The sequence below is a fragment of the Amyelois transitella genome, chromosome 9, assembly GCF_032362555.1.
Source record: "Amyelois transitella isolate CPQ chromosome 9, ilAmyTran1.1, whole genome shotgun sequence".
In the NCBI taxonomy this organism is placed as follows: Eukaryota; Metazoa; Arthropoda; class Insecta; order Lepidoptera; family Pyralidae; genus Amyelois; species Amyelois transitella.
The window spans coordinates 9,166,516-9,190,306 of record NC_083512.1 but is presented as its reverse complement, the minus strand read 5'-3'; the positions used below and the strand labels follow the sequence as shown (position 1 = coordinate 9,190,306).

At 36.8% G+C, this 23,791-nt stretch overlaps 1 protein-coding gene and 1 long non-coding RNA gene across 2 annotated transcripts; one reads left to right on the top strand and one right to left on the bottom strand.

Annotated features, from left to right (window-relative positions):
- The first annotated feature begins 619 nt into the window (after nucleotides 1-619).
- Nucleotides 620-14,989, top strand: LOC106142892 (angiomotin-like protein 2). The gene is made up of 18 exons (XM_013344831.2): nucleotides 620-763; nucleotides 988-1,157; nucleotides 1,956-2,134; nucleotides 2,327-2,481; nucleotides 2,640-2,847; nucleotides 3,109-3,323; nucleotides 3,798-3,975; nucleotides 4,647-4,796; nucleotides 5,108-5,216; nucleotides 5,460-5,605; nucleotides 5,905-6,044; nucleotides 6,361-6,549; nucleotides 7,062-7,196; nucleotides 8,015-8,139; nucleotides 8,396-8,512; nucleotides 8,956-9,041; nucleotides 12,662-12,880; nucleotides 13,683-14,989. Exons 2-18 carry the CDS (start codon nucleotides 1,088-1,090, stop codon nucleotides 13,938-13,940), a joined length of 2,679 nt encoding a protein of 892 aa, XP_013200285.2. The 5' UTR covers nucleotides 620-763; nucleotides 988-1,087; the 3' UTR covers nucleotides 13,941-14,989.
- A 7,695-nt stretch (nucleotides 14,990-22,684) lies between these two features.
- Nucleotides 22,685-23,539, bottom strand: LOC132902074 (uncharacterized). The gene is made up of 2 exons (XR_009656999.1): nucleotides 23,339-23,539; nucleotides 22,685-23,100 (listed from the first exon to the last, which is right to left on the bottom strand). It is a non-coding gene; the product is annotated as an uncharacterized LOC132902074 (long non-coding RNA).
- Between the last annotated feature and the right edge of the window lie 252 nt (nucleotides 23,540-23,791).

The following is a 23,791-nucleotide window of genomic DNA, read 5'->3' as shown; positions in this document are numbered from 1 at the left end:
ATTACAACCTCAGTTCAGTATACACAACTTATAATTATGGTTATAAAAGCTTGTCTGATGCCTATTTAAAAAGACGTCACGTACCCTATTGTGCATTGTCATTCAAACTTAACGTGTAGGTATACAAAATTTCAGCTTAATCGTTTTAATATATATGTAGGTACTTCAAAATTGAGTTCTAAGATTTCATCCGAACATACATACATTGCAAGTTAAATAAAAGCTTTTAAAAAAGAATAGGACCACTCCATCTCTTTCCTACGGATGTTGTAAAAGCCAACTAAGGGATAGGCTTATAAACTTGGGATTATTCTTTTAGGCGAAAGGCTAGCAACCTGTCACTCTTTGAAATCTCGATTCTATCATAGAGTCTATCTGCTAAACGTATCAGTCTTTCAAGACTGTTGGATCTGTCTACCCCGCAAGTGATATAGACATAATTCATATTCATTTAATCATATGAATGATTAAATGTTTTTTTACATAGATTTAAAACCATTGGGTTTTTTAAGATTTCATTTGATAGTCAACGCAAGCCATGTCCATTAGAATTGAAGTAGTCCAGTCTATTTTGTTTGTACGTAAACTTGTATACTAAGCTCGTATCCGTGCTCGTTAGACGATTTAAAAAGCCGATTTGACATTTTTTATTATTATCTGTGTTCTTAGAGTGTTCTTTCATCAATAAATTGACTTGGATTTACTTAAAACTTACAAAAATTTTGATTTTCTCTTTTCCGATTATTGTTATTCCTAATTAGCTGTAAGTTATTTCGATAAGCCAAGTAGTTTCTCATATTCTGCTGTAGAATGCTTTTGGTGAAATGTTGATTACTATACTACCCTGAGCTTGTCACATTTTGTATCGAATCCATGTCGAATCTTACATGTCTTGTGCTTTTTGTTGTATTCTATTTCGAGGTGCACTATGCAGAATGGTGCAGAAATATTCAAAATAAACAGTATTATGTACATATTCGTTTCCAGATGTTCCATGCATAACTTATAGGAGTGGAAATGCAAGAGAGGTGAGGTTTTGATGGGATGAAATGATTTGGTGTTAAAAAAGGTGTAGGTCATTGCAAGCATGGGTTCAATGCGTCCCACGGGACGATTTCTCTTCTCGGCCAATATTCAGAGAACACAGAAACAGGCTGGTAAGTGTTTTTTGCTTTTGTCCACATAGGATACTACAAACTGCATTCTTTGGCTATGAGTCATTGTTTTGCAATATGTTTTACTGCCCTTGTTGAGTATCCTTAGTAATATATTACCTTTTTACATTATTTTCATGCCATGTAGCATTGTCTGATTACTTTTATAGTTGTTGGTAATTACTAATTAATTATCTTAAATTTGGTCTTTTATTTCTTAAATAATATAAATTTAATAAGGTAGGTATATAAAACAGTTCAATAGGGATGTAGTATGAAAAAAAATTGATTAAATAAGAATAAATTTATTTTAATGCATGACTTTTTATTGTACCTTAAAACATTACACAAATAAATAGGGTATTGCTATATTACTGTTTTTAGTTTTGTAGCATGAGTTTCCATGAGTGAAAGTTTGTTAATAATAAGTTCATTTAGATTTTTTATATACATAAGTACACCATGATTCCCTTGCAAGCTTTTGTAAAGGTGTCATGGATAGTCTTAAATGTTTTTTATTTTTATTTTTAATTGTATTAACAATAAATTCCGAATTTTATATTATTATTACTAATTGAAAAAAAAAATATTCAAAATTTTTGAACTTCAATCAATATTATTTATGTTTTCAACTATGCATTTGAGTGTGAAGTGTTTACCTTCAATGGTTTGCACATTTAGCAATTAAATTAACATATGTATTAGATAGTATATCATATCTCAATGTAGAATACAATGGTGGACCAAATAAATAAATATGTATTTGATTAGAATTTACATATGTATGAGCTTTTCTTTCAGTTCCAAGTGGATTCCCTCAAAGCCTCTCTGGCAGTGAGACAGATGTGTCCACTTCCAACGAGAATCTCTCCCGAGAAGAGAGATATGTTGTGCGCCATACGGCCCGGGTGGAGCCTCAAGGACAGGAAAATCAGACTCCAAGTAACACCAATAATAATAATAACAGGAATTCTTTAAAGGTATGGAAAACTTTGTAAATTTTTTCACTATCCTCATAGTTGATTATGATGAGTAGAGTCTAGGATTGACTGCAGAAATCAGGTAAAATGATATTATCATAGTTGTGTTGCATGAGCTTGTTATAATATTTAATTTTAAATGTTTATGTTTGAAATAAACTGATAGCATAAAATAAGATTTTTCTTTTGCAGGACACTGTCCCAAGCAGCAACCGGAACTCTCTCAAAGACTCCATTGGTGGCGGCAACAGCAACAGGAGTTCTCTGGATGTCTCCTCTTCATCCTACAACACACTTATCATACACAACCAGGATGATTCCTGGCCTCCACGACCTACACCTATACGGTATGTGTTTTATTCTTCACACTGAAGGAATTTCATCTACAAATTTCCAAACCTCTTGACTGAGAGAAATTACTTATGCAATGATTCATTCTTACTTTCATATTCTTTTGTTCTTCATACAGTTATTTATTAGTACATTGTCACCTTTTTTTCCACAGAGAACACGAACGAACAGGTAGTGAAGTGAAGCACACAAACACTCAGTCTTCACCGTATCACACATTAAAAAAGAATGAAGTGGGCAAGAAACCTAGCGGTATACCGTTACCGAAGGCGCATAAAGAGCAGCCGGTGCCTACAACTGCTAATTATATTGACATTGGCGGTCAGAGGATCTACACTAGTCCCCCAGACCATGGAGTTCAGGTTAGTTTCAGGATACATTAGTCATCAGCAGAAACTGGAAAACACTTAAAACGTCATTTCCAAAGATGATAATGCTGCGTAAAAATTTTTTTACAAAAAGATATAATATAAAAGAAAGCACTTTCATCTAGTGTAACCTTTATGATCCAAATTGAGTAAGATTGACATGTCACCTGTTATAGGGAAGCAAACCCGGGCTCATTCTCAGGGAGAAAGAAAGATTATGATCACACCATATTCTTATTATTATATCTTCTACAGGAAATTACCGAAATTCCCGATGACTTCCTTAACCAATCGTCAGTTTTAAAACACCTTGCTAAAGAAGTGGCTCAGTCGCCGTCCCCTCGCGGCCGCACACCCCCTCCCTCGCCCCGGTCCTCTCAGCCCGAAAGGAAGATCAAGGTAAAGGGCTCCAAGGCTAAACTCAGCAAAGAGAAGTTGAATTTATCAAGGTCACAACCGGATTTGACGAGGTAAGTTGGTTTTGGAACTTCATTTTGTTCTTAAAGTTGATAGATATTCTTAAGGAATTTCATAAATGTCATTATATCATGTTAAACTAATACACTGCTTTAAACTTTTTGTGAGGATTGTCGTAGTTCAAGTTTGTGTGCATTACTATACTAATGCATACAGGTTAGCTGAAGAAAGATAATCTGTTAAAAATATATACAATAGTCAGCTTTTATCTACTTCCTAATCTCTCTAAGGTTTGTTATTAAGAACCAGTATCAAACAAGCCTTTCATACCTTTGTAGTGAGATTGTACAACTACGTTTTTTCTAGCACCCGCTCAGGAACCGCGCCCTGTGCCAGAACTACTTGTAACCCACTGAGTAGGCATTGACTGACCTGCTTGTAAGACAATCATGTTTAATTTTGTTTTTGCATGTTCTTGCAGTGTTGTGTACTTGTGTCTTACACATTCAACTTTTTGTGTGGTTCAGTGTGGGTGTGAGAGCAGTGCCCGGGGGGTCGGAGTCGAGCGGGTGGTGCAGCGGCGGGGAGGGCTCCGAGGAGCCGGACGACGCGTTCGCGGCCGTGCTGGACAGCCTCGCCGCGGAGAACCACCAGCTCAAGCGGCAGCTCGAGAACGCCTGCGAGACCGTCGCCAGGACCACCAAGGTCAGTGCTCGTTCAGCAGAGAAAAGCTGTATGTTGGGTTGGGTTGGTTTCTACTGTCAAATCATATGAGTCGCTCTTTTTAATTCAGTGACTACCAACTATATGGTTTAATACAAATCATCCAGGTAAATGTCGCTTTCCAATCTGACTCTTGGTCAAGCAATATCTTGAATGAAACTGTTTATGGAGACTTGCCAAAATACATTTCCTATGGATTGACATTGAAGCTTTATTGCCGACACGGACGCGCACGTGTGATCAAAAGGTCGTGTACGGGGCTTAACATTCATCTTGCATTTTATGTGGATACATATATATATATATATACCTTTTTCCTGGAAGGGTAGTTCTGCATACTTCTTTCGCTCCGTCTATATCTCTCTTCATGTAACCTCAGCGATTTCATGTACTCTTGACCGTGATGTGGATACGAGTATAATTAACAAAATCATGTATTTTTCGATAGTTGATGTTAGTTTAATTATATGAAACCACTTTAAATATAATATTATTAAATGATTTAAAATAAGAGCACACTTATGCAGCCACACAGTATAGCGTTTATTTTTGAAGGGAAGAAAAGATACAAATGACATTGACACATAGTCACCGTAATGGAAGGCGCCAAAATTTAAATATTCAACAGTTGAGATGTGTTGTAATTGTCGCAGCTGGAAGAGGAGGTGGAGAAGGTGCGGTCAGCTCACGAGGAACTGGTGCGGTCGTGCGAGCGGCGCGAGCGGCTGGAGCGCGCGGCGCGGCTGCGGCTGCAGGCGGACTGTCGCCGGCTGCAGGACCTCAACCGCGCGCTCAAGCACCAGGTACATATATATTGCACGGCGAAGAAATTTTAAGCGATGAAACGGTCTGGGAAACAGTTGGCAAACAAAATTAATTTTAAAATGTTCACAATAATTTATTTGCTTAAAATTAGTACTTATTATACTATAAAGAAATTAGAAAGAAGCCAATTTTGCCAACCTATAAAATATGCAAATTCTATGGGGTACAATTATTAAAATAACATTTAAAAACAAGAGAAACGCGCACGGTTTATGGATCTTGTTATGTTTAATGTTAAGTTTATGGATATCTTAGTATTTTTAACGATGCAAACAAATGTTTTATCTAGGTGGAGCTGCTGTCGCAAGGCGTCCGCTCGGAGGCCGACCCGAGCTCGGAGGCGCTGCGGAAAGAACTGCAGAACAGGGAGATGCTCATCGCCCAGCTCATTACACAGAGTAATGCCTTTAAATTATTATCATTTATTATTAACTTGGTACTAGCGGATTCACAAAAAAAATTGTGTCTAAAGTTCACTAATTTGGTTCGGCGGGAGTAGCTTCTACTTTACAATGGTACATTGTCGGTTGATTTTTCTGAACCAATTTTTGTATTGAAGTACGAATATACAAATACAATTTTTCAGGGAAGGCATGCCATTACACAATAAGGATGTTAATGACGTGATATGTTTTCCTCAGACAAAGAACTGGCGTGCGCGAAAGAGAGGCAAGAAATCGAGATGGCCGCTCAACGCGCCACGCTACAAGAGCAACGCACACACATCGACATACTGGACACGGCGCTCACTAACGCGCAGGCCAACGTCGTCAGACTCGAAGAAGAGGTATAATATTTTGATATTGTGTCCTGGGTTCGATGAGAGATAATGATTTTTAAAATAGGTGATACATTATGGCAGTATGATGAAATCGGTCTAATAAGTTGGAATATATTTGAGCAAACGTATTTGTCGACTGTTGTTTTATGTTTGAATGACCGTATATATCTATAGCATTTGCGTTTAGTTAGATTAGTGCATAGTGACATGTTTATTGAAAACCCTAATTATATTTTTAGATATTTTAATATATTATTGCGATACACAGGTTTTCATGATGTTATGATATTTCAATGAACCTTTAGTGTCGTCACGCGGGCGGCTACGTGGAGCGCGTCATGGGCCTCCAGCGGGCGCTGGCGGCGCTGCAGCAAGCCTCCGACCGCCGCGAGCACACCGAGCGGAAGCTGAGGGCGCAGCTTGAGAAGGAACTGCACACTCTCAGGTTATTTATACACTTATTCTATTTTAAATTTAAAATTAGAATTATTTGGCATGAGCGAAAAAGAGTTTTATTTTTTATAAGTGTACAAGCAAACATTTTCTTTTTTTAAATTTCATCAGTACCTACGTATCGCATCGAAATAAAAAAAAATTAAATTTCCTCAGTTTTATGATTTCAGTTTGTTTTTTCTGTAAGAAGCACTTGCATTTCTTTAACAGCCGACCAGAGCAGCAAAGATATTTTCTTCTGTACATCGACGCTTCCGCTGTACTGTTCTTTAAATGCAGCCGGTAATTTTTTTAACTTTGTAATCCAGAAAACGCGAATGCAACTGCGGCTCCCCGGGCAGCAGCACGCCCGGCGGCGAGCCCGAGCTGCGCCGCCAGCTACGCGAGCGCGACGAGCGGCTGCTGGCGCTCGAGGGCGAGTGCGCCAAGTGGGAGCAGCGCTTCCTGGAGGAGGCGGCGCTGCGCCAGGCCGCCGTCTCCGCCGCCAGCATCCCCAAGTGAGGCCACCACTACCATCGGCATCCTGTCGCCCTTGTGTCCCTGACGTCACGCGCCGTCTGCCAATCGTAGCGAACACTGTGACGCGCCCAGCCAATAGCAGCGAAGAGTTTAAATAATGCAAGCAAAGATTGGAGTCGCGATTCCACAGGGATAACACGTAACATGGCGACTGATCTTCCTTTTGTGGCGTTCGAGACCGAACTGTCGCCCCCCTACAACCTAGTAACATACTCTTTGGCGTTCGCCTAACAAGTGGGTAACCTAACCAAACACTGATTTTTATTAATGGAAATTTACCTTATAAATCACTAAATTTTCCCGCAGCTTTGCTGGCGCAAATTTAGCGAGCCAATAAATGAAATCAGGTTTTCGCTGGTTTAATAGAAAACACATGAAGGGAAGATAAATAAACTTGAATTTATAATATAAGTTGGGATAGAAGTTAAAGTTAGTTACCAAAATAACTATCATCTCATTACAGTGGGTGTATAAATATTAATTTTTTCAGAGATGCAAAGATTGCAGCTCTCGAGAAAACTTCAGCGGAATCCGAGAGACTAATGGCGGAGGCTCGCAACGAGAAAATACGGCATATGGATGAACTACACTCCGCGCAGAAAAAGGCCGCTGATCTGGAGGGCAGGTGCGTATGAGAAACAGGACCAACGGATTTTTTCTTAACAGGCTGATACAAATTATAGATAAATCGCCGAATTCAAATGCACCTGGTGTAGAAACGGAGAAGTAACTTGACACTACTTTTAATTTTGGTCCCATTACAGATTTTTGTATTTATTTATAGCTCCATAATTTTCTACAAGTAACTGAACGTGTAATATAATTTTTTATTATGGAAATTTTTAACAGGGGTCGGCTTGGCAGACGGCAGACTCTCTCCTTTAATAATTGACTTTCTCACTTCAAGATTCTCTCTAAATCGACGCTTGTGGAAAAAGAAACACTCTAATGCGATATTTTTTTAGTGGAAGTAATGTGCAAAATATATTTTCCTTACATTTGTAGTAATGGTTGTGTACGCGGACACAAATGTAGAATCGGACTTTACATACCTATATCATCAAATCTACATACATACATACATAAAACCACGCCTCTTTCCCGGAGGGGTAGGCAGAGACTACCTCTTTCCACTTGCCACGATTTCTGCATACTTCCTTCGCTTCATCCACATTCATAACTCTCTTAATACAAGCGCGGCGGTTTCGGGTACTTTTGACCTGACCAGGACGTCCTTAATTTGATCAAGATACGTTCTATCATCAAATCTATTGAAACTTAAGAATTTGTTTTAGTTTGTCTCAACTCTGTGTGCAATAACAACTTATAACAACATTTTTCGCTCTATCATATGTTAGTTGCCTTAGTATCTTTTAGCCAGAAATACTATTCTATTGATCAAATTAATGGTTAAATATTATTATTATATTTTAACTTTTACAGGGTAAAAGAGCTAGAGTCTAAGGTGGCGGAACGGGACGCCATGATCAAAGTTCTGCAGAAGCACACTAGCGCCGCCTACGACAGCGGGGCTTCACTGAGAAACAACTCGAGTCGGGAGGAGCTAGGTCAGTGTATAATATCAACCATATTATATTGTAAATTCTGTAAGTCGGTAACGCTTTTACGGCTTTATCAAAGATATATCAAGGCCCAAGGTCAAACATAGGCTACAGTTTTTGAGGGCGAAATACCGGATAATAAATAAAAGGTAAGCGGGTGAAATAAATATGAGAGCAGAAAATTCATCTTTTGTTTAACTTTTTGCACTAAGTTTTTGAACTTCCTCTATCAATTGAGATGTGTGTTTGTTTGGATTCGCAGTGGGCCTGTCGTCGGGTGCTTCGTTCTCGTCGGCAGAGGGCGTGGGCGGCAGCGTGGCCAACCGCTACCGCCACCTCGCGCGCAGGAACTACTCGCCGCACAACGACAACTCCAGCGGTACGTGCTCTCTTTATATTACGAGATCCACACCGATTTCTGAACGACTGAACTTCTTGTAATACAGTGCGATTAAGGTGACAAAGATAGAACGTAAAAATGTATTAGTTAGGTTGCCATGGCTAGCTAATCATTCCTGACACCTGTACAAGGTATGTGATGGGTTTTTATTATAATAGGTCGAAGTGAGGTATGGAGGTCGGATATGGTTTTCCCATAGTTTGATCCGCCGCTTCTTCTATACATGCGCTTTGCAAGTGGTTGTAGTTATAATTAGATTAGATGTGACGTCAATAAGTGATACCTGGTATCGATTTATGAAAATAAATCATTCTATTCTATTCATAAAGTCGTAAGTCGCCTATCTAGATCCAAATTACACACTGGGTAATGTTTAAATTTTAAATTGAAACATATATCAATAAAAGTATTTTGGTCGTCAGGTTGCGGATTCGACAGTACCTCTCTTCGCCTGGAATCAGAACTGGCCGCCCTGGAGTCGCGCCTGGAGCGGCCGCCCGTGCCCGCCGTGAGTTACCGCCCGCAGGCGCACCCGCCCTCCTCGCATGCCTCCTACTACTGACACACACGGGCCATGGAAGTGGTACCAACCATGAAAATAGCTCACTTACAGCAGCAATAATGACCTTGTTTTTTTCAAAATTTTACTTAGGTGAAGTAGAACGGAAAAATCTGTTTCTTTAATTTGTCTTGTTTGAAGGAGATGGGAAGAATAACGATAATAAGGTAATTTTGTTCAACAAAGTCTGACATATTTTGTTTTCAGTAATTTTTTCAGGTTGGTTATGTTTTCATGCACCATACACTCGTACGCAACGAACCTAACGAGAGAAGCGAACATTTGAACACACACGGTTCTTAATTTTTCGATCAATTTCGAAATTTACGAATAAAATAATATAAGATTAAACCATCTTTCTTGAAATAAAAATATTCGCTTCGCCCAACGTGATCTATAACAAAACGAGACAGAAAAAAATCCACAGAGAAATTATCCAAAAGTAATTTTGTTAATCGAATAATTGTATTCTCGTTGCTATCCATATAGCTATTACGTGTGCGTAAAATTGTATAGTTTTGTGATCTGACTGCGGTTTGATGCAGGTTCTTATCAAAATTTGTAAACAGCGAATTGGCAATAACTAAAACTATGTTACATAAAGTCTCGACCTAGTCTATCTAGTAGAAAAAAGAAATATGTTAAATTAATTTTATTTTTATACGATAACTTTCACAGATTTTGAATATTCTGTTAACATGTTAGAGAACAGAATTGGCAAACTGTTTATTTGTAGTGTACCAAGTATTACAATCAAACGACGTACGCAGATAAATAACTACATTCCTATAAATAATATTCCGTTTTCATATAACATTCCCAGCAATGTGTGAAACCGTTACAGCTTCTGTATTCCGTTTGTTTAGATTTGGGGATGATTATTGAATTCGGTGATCAAAGTCGGCAAAACAAGTGATTTTCTTAAATATTTTAATATCATTCGACATTACGTGTGTTGCGGGAAAATAACTCGTCTCGCCGTTTCAAGTTAGGCACCGATTTCAAGAATTACACCCTTGCTAGTTTGTAGTGATCCTAACAGGCTTTTTCTAACAAAGTAGTTGATTATACAAACAAATACAATAGGTGGGTAGTTATTAGGTAGAATAAAATACTATGATAAAACTGATCAGAAGCAAAAAAATTTCCTTATGATTCTGATAAGAGTCAACTGGTTGTACAAAAAGTACACAGTTTTTCATTTCTATGAGACTTATTCCTAATCAGTACAGATAACATTTTCAATAAAACGAGTGCCTTATTCGGTGGCTAAAAGATAATACAATGGTGCCAATATTAGTTACATAAGTAAAAATATTAATAAGAATCTCAAGTATTTTGATAACTTATGTAATTAGCTAGTGACTACCTAGTCGTTGTAAGAAAAAAAATGTAAATAAATTTGTTAATTTTTACAAATGTGGAATTGAATCTTCGAACATTTATTTTTGGGAGAAATTTACCAAATCATGAATTTATTTAAAGAAAAACAAATAAATGTAGATGTCGTAATTTCTATATTAAGCCAATTTCGGTGCTTATTATAATAACCGGTAATTTAAATTTGACTTGAATAGAGGCATTGGTCACAAAAGTATGCCAAAGTTAGAATTTAAATTGTTTATCGGCTCTCATATCATTTAATTTGATTATCGTAAGATTTAAGTTTGTATCATAATATTCCTAAGATAAGTTATCCATCTTTCTATTTATTTATGGAAGTATGACGTGATTGACTGTCACGTACTCTTATTGAATTTTCACGCAGCTTGATTGTATTGTATCGATTATAAAATCGTTTCCATCGTTTTGTTATCAATCTATTCCGGCTTTATAATAAGTAAAGCTGTTTTTATGATGTTAACAAGATGGTTAAACGAGATTGAGGCTTGTTTATATTTCACTAATATTTAAGAACTATTACTAAGCTTTCCAGTCGGTGAACGGGTATAATCGAGTGCAAAAATTCACAAATCTTCATGAAAAATGTTGGTAAAGTTATCTGTGGACTTCTGTACTCGAGTGTACATCCAAAGTTAATTGTTCTTCGTCCGACTGGCTGTATAATGTCACTTTTATGCAGATAAACATATTTTTATATCGTATATTAATGTATTATTTTTAGAGAAGCATGTTAAAAATAAAAAGAAATGTTTTGTTTGTTGTGGTTTTAATGCTTATCCTAACAGTTTTAGTTAAGTGTGACACCTTATACCTAATACACATTTTCCTCGTATATTTACCAACGTAATATGTACTGATTTTACTTTTGACCTAAATTAAAACAATGAAGGGAAAGTGTGTAAAAACACACGCTTATTACAAAAGTTTTCTTTGGAATTAACATTTTTGCTTTGTGTGGCGTGTTGAAGTGATAGCCCACTGACAATAAAAAAATATTAACTCGTATACCTACAATATCGTAGGCTAGTGTGTGACCTTCACCCAACGCCAACGGTATCGAGGAAAGTCTAATAATATCTAATTCTATTTTAGTCCACAAACGTACTGAAAATAAAAGTCGGGACAGAATATTTCAATACGAAAACGGTTCTCCTCATCAAAATTGTAAAGAGCGTTTATAAATTTAAATATCGTAATGTTTTCACATACATTTACCGTTACGTATGTGATGTTGAATTCTGCGCAAGACCATGTTTACGCGCGATTTGAAGCCCAAGTAATGTTATAATTTGACAGACATGTCGTGAATACAGAGAAATAGAAAAGCTTTTTTTACTTTAACCAGCATTAAAATAAGGAGCTCTTTTTTGTTGCTTTATAAACGCTATAACATCGAGGCACTGCCGTATTAGCGCTGTGGCTGAAGCTAAAAAATAAAATAAAATATCCAATTCGAAAAATTACCAAAACATATTATGGTGGTGAGAAAGAAGTCGGATATGAAGGACCAAGGTATAATTTTGTGCTTACATAGGTACATGAAATTGTTTAGCTTCGCCGAATTTTCGTGGGGTTTATAAAAGTGGTTCTGTATTCGTTAGCAGTTCGATAATGAGGTAAGAATTATACATGTTTGTTTTGTTCTTTGTCCCAGTTCATTAACTCCGTAACCGAGTGCGTTGCTCAACACCTGTTTTACATAAACACTTTATCATTATTTTTATTGATAAGTGAACTAATATTGCGAAAGTGTAAATGGCGACATTCTTTTTTACCGTAAGGTTGGTTAGATATGTATTCATGAATCATTTTAATTATATCACTTCAATGATGAGATTGAATTTTTGTTAAAGTAATAATCAAAATTTATATTTTATCGTTTTATAATAAAATTTAGCCTTTGATATCCGTGCTATGGCAAATGCATTCGGTTTTGTTAAGCTGCAGTTCCAAATAAGAATCCTTACCCTCATATCATGGTAGCAGTTTTAATAAGCCTTTGTTGTCATTTCTTAATTTTAGTTAGAACTTCGTTTGCCCGCTCAGCTGCCTTCCACCTCCTCTTCATACCACTCTGTAGGCTCACAGTGACCTTGGGATCCAACTGACTTTTAACTTATGTACGCTTCACTTTTACGGTAAAATAATCCAACAATTTCACACAGCGCGGTCTATGCTGTTTCCCTGGTCTGGGCACGGTAGGCGCCCGAGGCGGCGGGGGGCGCGGGGAGGAGGCGCTACTGCTGGAGCGTCAGGGCCGCGCCTCGCAACAAACTCGGTCGTCGAGTCTGCCGCCGCCGCCGTCGGCGCTGCCTCGGCCGCCGAGGAAACCCTCTGCGAGGAACACCAGATACGATCGGTTAGAACATAGGGATGCTCGAAAGGTATGGTTTTTTTTCATAGTTTAATGTTAGGTTCACGACAACGCTTGACCACAAACCGTACTCCCCGGACCTTGCTGCAACAGATTACCGTTTTTTTTTTCGAAATTTGGATAACGTCTTCCAAGAGAAAAATTCAACTCCACTAGGGCAGTCTGAACCGCCTTCAAAGATTTTATTGATTACCGTCCGAATGGGGGTTTTTTAAGTAAAGCGATCAACGAACTACCAATGAGATGGCAAAACCTTATATTTAATCATCTAAATAAACTTATTCTCACTTACATACACACAGTTTGTTGGTTTTAAATAAATAAAATATGACATCCATTGGATCATCATAGTTCGTGAGCAAAAGGTCGAGTGCCACCAGTGAAGTGAATCGCAGTTGCGTAAGAGCATTACAGCTAACCTTCACATTGCACTGTAGTCCAGATAATAGACAATCTCCTGTCCGGAGTTACACGTGCCACCGCCACCTCGTGTTTGGAATGACCAAAAATTTTATTTCCAATGGAAATTATGACGGTTATGAGAAAGAAATCTTTTCGAAAACTGTAATATTAATTTAAACTTATTACCTATAGTTTTTAAACAACTAGGTGTTACGTGGAATTTATGTCCTGTAGGAATTACCTTGGCCTTGAATTACTATACGACTATTGTAGGCATGTCTAAATTAGCAAAATCTGTCTGTGGTTATAATTGTTCTTCTTTTCATTTTATACATACATGATTTTGGAAGCATTTCGTTGGCTAAGTGCTCTCATTGTTATTAAGTTTTATATTCACCAAAACTTTTCAGAACTCCGACGGCTCAGGGTCCATAGCGTCAACAGCTTCGCGTAGCTCACCGCTGCCTTACGACACGGTCCGGAAATTGCCCTCCGTCCCTACCTCCGCGTCCCTTCCCGCGGCTGAATCCCGGGAGTCTCTCGTGAGACCTCGGGATTCTAGTCTACCTTCACCATCAAAGCTGGCGGTCTACGCGGCAGCGAGGCGCCGATCAGCCGAATCTGCAAAGGACAGCAAGAGAACGCACCATTATAGAATCCAGTTTTAGTAAGATTATTGGGCATAGATTAATGGTGTAGTATCTACCTACTAGTCACAACAACGTCAACCCGTGTAAATTGTGTGTTAAAACTGTTTGTTTTGTTAAATTTGTAAAATCATTGCGCAACTGGCCTTTTTTTGGCCGAAGTAACTGAATTGGTAATAAGACAACACTAATAAATAATACATATTTACCTATTCAAAACGAAAGTGGTTGTGAAATCTGTTTTCGGCTGTTCGTATACTTAACTTTAATCGCTATACAAAAATTACTTGGAAAATAATACTAGGATTTTAACAATATCTTGTACTAACCATGCTACGCCTTTAAAAATCTTTAAGAATACATATGATTGTAGGTACCTATTGTTCATTTTATGTTATTGGTATAGATCATAACTTGGCTATTTTGATATATAGCTATGCACTCGTAAGAAAATCTAATGGCTTTGCTATCTTTCTGTACAAGTGTGTTGCCTTTGAGGGAAAGATGATTTTTATTTTATTTTATTCCGTCCATTTCATTTTTCTTCTGAGTGATAGGGAATGATAGGATACAAATATTAATACAAATCTACATATTAAATTAACATAATAATTCAGAAAATAATAACATTCAGAAAACACCAACACCTTCCTGCAGATTCAGATGCTCGTCTTTTTTTACGTAAGAACTGTATTCGTTATATTTTTTTAGTACTATTAGTATTCACACGATGACATATTATGACAGAGATTTGTAACACCTAATTCATCATTTTAATACCAAGGCAATGTTTAATTTTGCTTGTGAGTTAAACAAGCCATTTTCATATTATGTTTTATTGTTTTTACAAGTAATGAAGTAAGCGATTTATTGCACTGTGTTGCGATTTAAATGTGTTTGTGTGTCCATCGATGGTGTTCATAGTGAATGAAAATTATTTACACGAAATAATTCACGTGCTAGGTGCTAAGTTGTATAGGAAATATGCAGAAATTTTTGGTCAATATTTTGTAGGTACATTATCAGTTTTGTTTCAAAATTAGATTTTTGTAAAAGTTACATAAAAACGTTACAAAAATCGAATAACTTAGAAGTACAAAGATGAGACTAACATACTGTGTCTATTTATTTTGATTCTATATACTCGTACCAAGTTTTACTAGTCTTTACATAGTCAAAAATATTTAGAGTTCATTTACAGATTTCAGCAATTTAATTGGGAAGTTCTCATGAAGAGGAGATCCGATTCGAAACTAATTTCAGAAAAAAATTTTTACAAATCGAGTTTAATCTCTAGCTAGAGCTTAGTACAAGTTATAGTTATAAAGTGTCATTACAATTTGCAATTTCCCATTCAATTACTAAGGAACTGACTTCGACGGGCAACGGTAATTGAAACTAATGCACGGTTAGTTTTCTTTATTACCGGACGCCGTTCTCGCCTTATTGCTATATTTTATGACATAAGGAACGCATATGTACCGTTTTGAGCCAATGAAATGAAATGAAAATGGCAATGAAATATTACTAAGTAAATATGTATTCACTTACATTAAAATAAAAATAATACCTACTGTTTACCAATATTTTAAATATTTGATCAGACATTGTAAAATATAATCATGGCACAGTTTATCAATATACTCTACTTGATAATTACATAATATATTTGGTGAATACATTTTGGCATGTATGAAATTCGCTGATATTTTCAGCATAAAACGAGTATGCTGTTGTTATTGCAAGCTTAGAGAAATATTGATAAAGATGTCCATGTCATTACCTCGAGGATCGTTGCATCTATTTCGGAAAGAAATCGTTTGTATCACGGCAAAATCGGGTTGGTTTCTGGAAATGTTTTGTAAAGGATTTGTCTAACTAAGTTAAGATTAATACTTTTACTAAATACTTTAAATATTAAAAAAAAATTCACGAATTATCACTTAGAAACTTTTTATAGAAAATGCTCTAAGGATATGTAAAATGCAGTGTTCATTTATTAAAATGGTAGCTGAAAAGGCAAAGTAAATATGTATCTACCCAAGTAGTAAAAAATTACTTCGTATAAGGTGTAAAAAGTAGTTGAAAAATGAATTAGTTATATAAACACCTATGAAATATTCCTTTTTATATACCTACTCGCACAAAAATTACTTACAATATAAAGAGTTTTTAATATCTACTTTCTTTTATTTCTTTTTAAGTTTCCCGTCAACCTAACTTTAAACTGTTTCCATGTCACATAGAAAAGTATATTTACTTATCGGTCAGAGGACTTTCTCTTTTTCTGTTCTCTTCTTGTTTTGTTGCTAAGCCCGATCGCCGATTGTGTCTACATTCCTTCATTGAGATTTCGTGACATTATCACCGTGAAGAAATCATTATAAGTGATGATGTAATGCACTTTTTTTATTCAAAGCATCGCTTATATTGTTAGCATTTCTGCAATATTTCATAACTTCCAACAGTTGGCGAAACATTACCAGATACTGGAGGCCGGAACTCGTCAACCTTGTACTATTGTGCTAGATACGAATTTGCATCCTAAGGTCTTGCCTTGATCGTGACACAGAAGTGGGGGCGCCGGGCGCGCAGCCTCGGCGCTGCATGCTCGACCTCCTTCAATCTGCTTCCTATCGATTTGTGCGATCTTAATGCCATATCTGTAACCGACTATGCTATGTTCTACCATCATAGAGTATTTAAAAAAAAAATTTAATAGTACCTTCAAAGCTAAAGATGTATACTCAATTTCTTCACTTTGAAGTATCAGTATACATATCAGTTGGCGGTAATTTTGTACAGTATTACACCTTCTATGTAATAAAGCTTGACTTGAATAATGGAGGTGTAGCGAGGTATCATTACCATACCACTTATTTCCCGTGATTGTAAATAGTGCCAGGAACAATTATTTCCCGTGATTGATGAAGAGAGCGAGATTTGTACAAATGTACAATTTACAGTAACTTACCTAACTAATTGTTACAATTACTGACTTTTACACAGGTCTGCTAGGTAGATAAGGACCATTAAATGTTATTAACGTGTTATTTTAATTGAAAGGTAAACAGCAAAACATTCGTCCGATTACTTTGATTTCCGCAAGTAAGCAGCATTGCTCTAGCAATTATTGGGAGTCCGAGTGGAGTGGACCGGACGTGGGCGGAGGTGAATCATTTAGCGTAAATCATAATAAAGTTACCCCACCGATCTCGCTGGAAGTTGTGATGAAAAGAAAAAGTGTACAGTGGTCTCGGCGTTGAACTTTTAAAATCAAACAAAAATATAATTAAATGTACATAGTCGGCGGCTGAACAACCTAACCTCCCTAAAGTAGCCATCCATATAAACCAACGCTATGCTCTATCTAAAGTTTAACTATAGATATATTTAAAACCCTTCCCTTACTGAGTGACTATGTGACAGGCAACCCACACCCCAAACCGCTGGGCCAAGAGACTTAAAATTTGGTATGTATACGTACCTAGGTTTTTAGTGGTCTAGGGGTGCACTAAGAGACAATTTAAGACTACTAGAGTTTATCATTATATGTCGGCATCCTCTAGACCATCTACAACTAACTTGGAGCTAAGTTTATGTCGTCGAAAAGAAACAAGGTGTAAAAGTTTCATACAATTTGAGTTATATTGGGAGTAGAAAATTCTAACGCCCAGTATAGACTAACGAAAGTCTGGTAGGTATTTCTGCCCTCGACTATATGATAATTCACTAAGATAATTATCTAAGCCTCATTTTATATAGCTGTAAGTATGTATAACATTCATTCATTAAATTTTAGGTAAATGGAATATTTTATTCACTTTAACCCGTGGCTTTCCCCGCGCGAATTCAGCGCCACCTGTATATATCAATAGAATACAGGTTGTTCGAAAACTATAGTTTTTACCAAACAAACAAAGTTTGTAAAAACAAACGAACTCTTCAGCTTTATAATATTAGTATAGATAAGTTGGGATTGGGATTAAGACATATGTACATTACATATTTTGACAACAACATATTTACATTTCTCTTAACTGAATAAAATGAAATTACAACCGAAGTGGGAACAGAATCTTGTGAATCAAAGTCAAGCACCCAACACCAATGCCGTCAAATTTGCCTTAAACTTCCGTTTATTCTCCGCAACCTTTCCAAGGAAACCTATTGGATCATGATGACGCAACCACTTTCCGGAACGTACAGGTTTCCTCACGATGTTTTTCCTAACCGTTAGAGCTCGGGAGCAAGTAGGGTAACTTGCAAGGGTTGATCCCGGTTACTTTCTAACCTCCGAGGGTTGATCATGGTTAAAAGGAGTCTGAGGTGCGCCTTCAGCAAGGCTGTATATTGTATATGTATATACATACGAACATTATACATATAATCACATCTTTATCCTTTATGGGGTAGATAGAGCTGACGAGAAAGAGGCGTGATTTTATGTATGTATGTATGTATAGAGCTGACAATCAATAACTGAATTCTATCTATGTATATATGCTAGCCCTTCTCCTTAAAGTAGTATCATAAGTTTATAAGCCTTGATTGACTGTACAATTACAATCTGCGTGGGAAGAGAAGCAGTTGGCACAAACTGTTCGCCACCAGACCAGCATGGAAGCGATGTAGGTAAACGTAACTGAGCCAAGCGGTATAGCGGCCGCGTATGTCTGAAGCTGAATGACCGAGTTGGCGAGTGCGCTGCTCCCACGAACCGGTCCGGTCGGTTTTTGCCGTTCCACCGTGACAGCGCGATCACGCAATCATGCTCACTTCCCAATGAAGCCTACGTGACCTGACGTGGTCTATCACTTTAATTTTGCCCGCGGCTCCTACCACGTGAGCAGTAAAATGCAATCTCGAACACACTCCGATGATTATGATAAACTATTGGGAGAAACGGTCTTCAGAACATAGAATCTTGGTACAAGAGAATGCATTGATTTGGCATTAGTATCCGGCACAGTCATCAGATTGATCACCTACGTGTCAGTATGTGAAGGGGCCAAGGTTTCGTAATAATTTCGTAATGAGTGAATGAGACGTCGGATGTTGCCTGTCGGATCAGAACGTTATGAACAGTTTCTCTTCTGACCAACTTTCACTAGATTACGGAGAGCTTGATGGTAAAGCGGTTCTAAGGCACCATAGAGCATAAGCTTGAGTATAGTTAGCATAAAAAATCACTACAATATAAGTAATGAATGAATGACTTGAGGATTTTAAAGGCAAGAGTACCTACTGACGTGAATAATATTATAACATGAGTGAAAGGATTATTTTAGCTTAGGTATATCGGTCTAGACATAAGCTTGCTTCCATCAGGTTAAAGGCGTTCCGAGGTGAGTAAATTTCGAATAAAATAAAAATCGATGCACCATACAGCTGAATGCTTTTGTACTGTTTTCGCGTGCTACGATTTCCGCATAGGGAGAGTCGACTCGGCGTAGCTTTTTTGTCGCGCGTCTGTATGTTTACTTACTAAATAGTTCTATAAAAACGATTAAGGGTACGAGATGTCTATATACAAACTCGAGAAATGATCACAGGCCTAATTTTCTTTCCCTAAAAAAATCTACATACCTAGTATCATTGACATTAAATATGTATAATATATATTATGTAGTATATCATGGGATTGAGTATACCTAATGACGTGGTAGGCCTATGCCTAAAAATACCGAGTTTACAAGTTTAAAAATATTTTGTTGTAATTAACCATATGAAGACGCTGGTGGGATAATATTAGGTATGTTTATAGGTACTTACCTACGCTTGGTTCTTCCTTGCAGTCGCATTAAATGAGGTTATATAATGTAGCCTGCGGTAAGCATAGAAATAGTGTTATGTAAGAATAATAAAAATTAACATTACCTGTTGGTCATGTGACTGAGATGTTTTTACCGGCTTTTGCATTGGCTTGTTAAGGCTTGAAGGCCGAATACCTATGTTATCATGAGTTATTTTATTTAATACCTAACTTCACTATATGAAAGAAAATTATGATCATAATTACATAGTTCTACTCGCTTAATACGAAAAATCTTCCCGACTTCCTACGAAACGTTAGATCAGAAAAGTGTTTTTGACGTTGTTTGCCAGTCATTCAGTCGACACTATGACACAAATTATCAAAATAAATGAACAACAGAAAACTATTGTTCTTATTTGGTACGTGTAACAGCAGTTTATATTTCGGAATATAACGTTAGGATCTTGCATATAGGTACTTCCTAATGGACTTGGTGTCCATCCGACATTGCTTGACTAACGCCTTCTGACTGTGACGTGATCATAATTCGACTGATATCAGACATAGGCAGTCCTTCACCACGTACTTAAGTGCTTAGGTCCTAACTAACTAGAAATAATTCTGTGCCTTCACTTTGCAATTTGCTGGAAATTTCTAAAAAAAATTGTATTTTTTTTATTTCAATTGCTCTACCAAAAATTTAAAGAAGTTGAAAGCCAAAGTTGAAGATTAAATTCTGATAGGATACACCCTCACTTATTACAGCAAACATTACAAGTTTCCATAGTTAAAGTAAATATATCTTTGATAAGAGTATCTTTATCAGGGTAGACAATCTCTATTTGTCTGTATTTACAAAAACACACGAAAAATCCAGCTGTGTTGCGCGTTGTCCCGTCAAAAAGGGTCAAACAGTATTCCAGCCCACTGATCTTCTAAGGTTCGTAATACTTACCTATCCTTACTTTTAAAAGTACGTCGTTGACATTGTAAAAAACTTGAGTACTTTTGAATGACCTAAGCAGGCTTAAATGCTCTTTCTAAGCCGGTTATCACGAGATCAGCATTGTTATTCCGGCCGGCTCAGCCGCGGCATGGCTTTGACCTGCGGAATCGGGTCAAGAGGAATCGATTTATTGCATATACGAGTACGTCTGCTCCCGGCTCGGAATATTGAATTATAAACGACAGTTCCAAACTTTGAGGCAATTTTTGGAACAGTTAAACTGTCGCAAAGAGTCTATTCTCGTGGAAATTTGGAAGGATATGTTAATGAAGTTGAAATGAAAGAAGAAAAATATTCTATTAATGAACACTAAAATGAATTGAAATTAATAATAATTAACAATTAATAACATTTTTGGAAAATAGACGCGTTGATGTCTTTTTAATAGAATATTTTCATTTCGAAAAATGTTTCAAACGTTCTTGTTTATATAAGTGAACTACTTTCGCCTCCACAAAACATATTACAGTAAAAAAAATATATATGATTATATTCTAATCTTAAATATTTCATAACAATATTTTTTGTTAATTTCACTATATAAGTATAATGGATACAACATAAAACAAAGGTACATTACGTGCACGTTTAATACCTTTATTATTTATAAATAGTTTAATGCATTGCGAAATTTCAAAATCCAAATGGATGAGTAATCGGATTAACGTTTATTTTTATGCTATCCATTTTTATAATAAAGTTTTACTAGTTTTACCAACAGAATAAAATATTTATATCCCGACATAATCTTTTACATTTCCTAAGAAGATAGAACAGCAACACAGATTTCCAACATCAGAAAATGTCAATTGTAACTGCATATTCGCGGTAAAAAATGGCATGTTAATTTATTTGGCGGCGGGCACAGTCGCACGCGCAGCCGCCGCTAACCCAATTCCAGCAGTATCAGCTTTCACAACGCGTTGCATCACCGTGCACTCGCGGTGGTACAATGCGACGCAGGCCACATGCACTACCGCCACGACAGTATAGAAATATAGTTTCTAAAGAATTCAGGCACTTTACAGACATAAAATCACGCCTCTTTTTCAGAGGGTTAGGAAGAGACTACATCCTTCCACTTGCGACAATGGCTGCATATTTCTTTCGCTTCATCCACATTCATAACTTTCTCCTTACAAGGTCGTCGTTTTATTTAGGTTAATTTACGTCATTTTATTTACTCCTGAAGTTACAAACAAATCAAAAAGCTGAAAGAGTCCCGGCTGCGTAGTTACAATTATGGAGTATATTGTTATAGGCGACTATGGGAATAGGCATATTCATCGGCTAAATCTAACCTAACCTAATCGACGGAAATGCGGCTAAGGTTCCCCTGGAAAGGTAGCGGAGGTCAGACAGGAGTCGTTTCATGTAAACCCCAAACTTACTACCCAATCTAGGACCACGGTCAAAAGGCGCACCTTGGTGTTCTTTCCAGAGAAAGGATGATGAAATGGGATTTGCAAAAGGAGGAACAGAGGAAGAGATCTAATATAAGCTCCCATTAAATTGTAGGTTCATGCAATCCATGAGATTGCTATTTTTGTGAAAGTAAAGAACTTTATTTCTGTACTCTCGGTGATGAGGAGAGCTTAACGAACTTGTGAATGTCACGTGTTACATTTACAAACAGCGTCGTTACTGCTTTATTTTTTTTTAAATGAACCATTGTCGATGCGGCATAGCCTTTGAAGATTAATCGATCTTTATACCGTCTTTAACCTCCTAAGACCCCGATAAAAACATTACTCGTAATGATTTAGTCCCACTGTACAAAATTTTGCACAAATAAAATATTGGCCTTCAGTCCGAGACATTGTTTTTGTTATATATTTATTTACACCAGAAATTTTGACTTTTTGATTTTTTTTACATATTATATATGTCTTTCGGAATAGAATGGCAAAGGTTTAAAGCAGCCATCTTTTGTTCAAAAAATTGCACATTCGGTTTCAATCTGTAATAAAACTTTTTGGGTAATAAATAATAAATTCAACATTTCATATAATTATTTATTCGAAATATGAACGTAAATAATCAAAACTTCTAGAAACAGTCTTTTAAGTAATAGAAACAAAAATCCATTCGCGTTGGGTGTTAGTCGAAGATGACGACGCGCTGTCATTATTTGACGAACTTCTTCCTGGATACCCTCAACGAGTTCGGGAACCTCTTCTTGATGGACTCCGTCCTCTGTTGCTTTGAGCCCATGACTACGACTACTTCCACGACTTGGTCGATTAGGAAGTTTTGGTGGTGCTAGATGTTGTATGGTCTCTTCGTCTGAAGATTCGGAACTAGAAAAATTTCTTTGAAAAGCAACGGGATCTGCGGAATATTCATCGCCGCTGTCATCTTCAAACTCAGATTCGTTTAGGTAATTTATTATTTCTTTATCACGAAGATCTGTAAAGCTTGAACAAAAAAAAAGCATTAGCCACCAGCAGCAATCGTCAGTTAAATCTATCAGGGTAGAGACCGAAAGTGCAAAAATTTGAACAAATTAAAATCTGATAGATTTATTTTCTTATTTCGAAGATTGCCAGGGAATAACATCTTAAACTAATTAGTTGGATATTTTAAAAAGCAAAATTCATAAATATCTTAGCAAAACAATCACGATTGCTTAGGTAAATCTTGATTGAAACTTACTTCTTCGCTGTCTATGCGCCATCTTCGACCGACACTCACAAATTATTTTGATAGCTTTCTGTTTTTTTTGTTGGTTGCATTGCGAAACGAATCGCCAATCCTGTCCATAGACGCGTAGCTGTCAAATTTTTACATCTGACTTCAAAAATAAAAGTGCGGGACAATTGAAAAATATGTTCAAAAATTTGTACGCTGGGACTACACCACTATGAAAGTTGCAATCTTTCCGGGACTGAATGACGACATTTATTTTGTGCAAAAATTTGTACAAGGGGTCTTAGGAGGTTAAACCTCTTTTTCTTAGAAGAAGAACGTTTTTGTACACGTAACGCTTATTGTTAGTTTTTTCCTTAGACATTTCCCTTTAGTAATATAATTTTTGGATGATTTAGTACCCTAAATGAGTGCAACGCGTATCAATTGCATGGTGTCCATATAGGGAAAAATTAATGT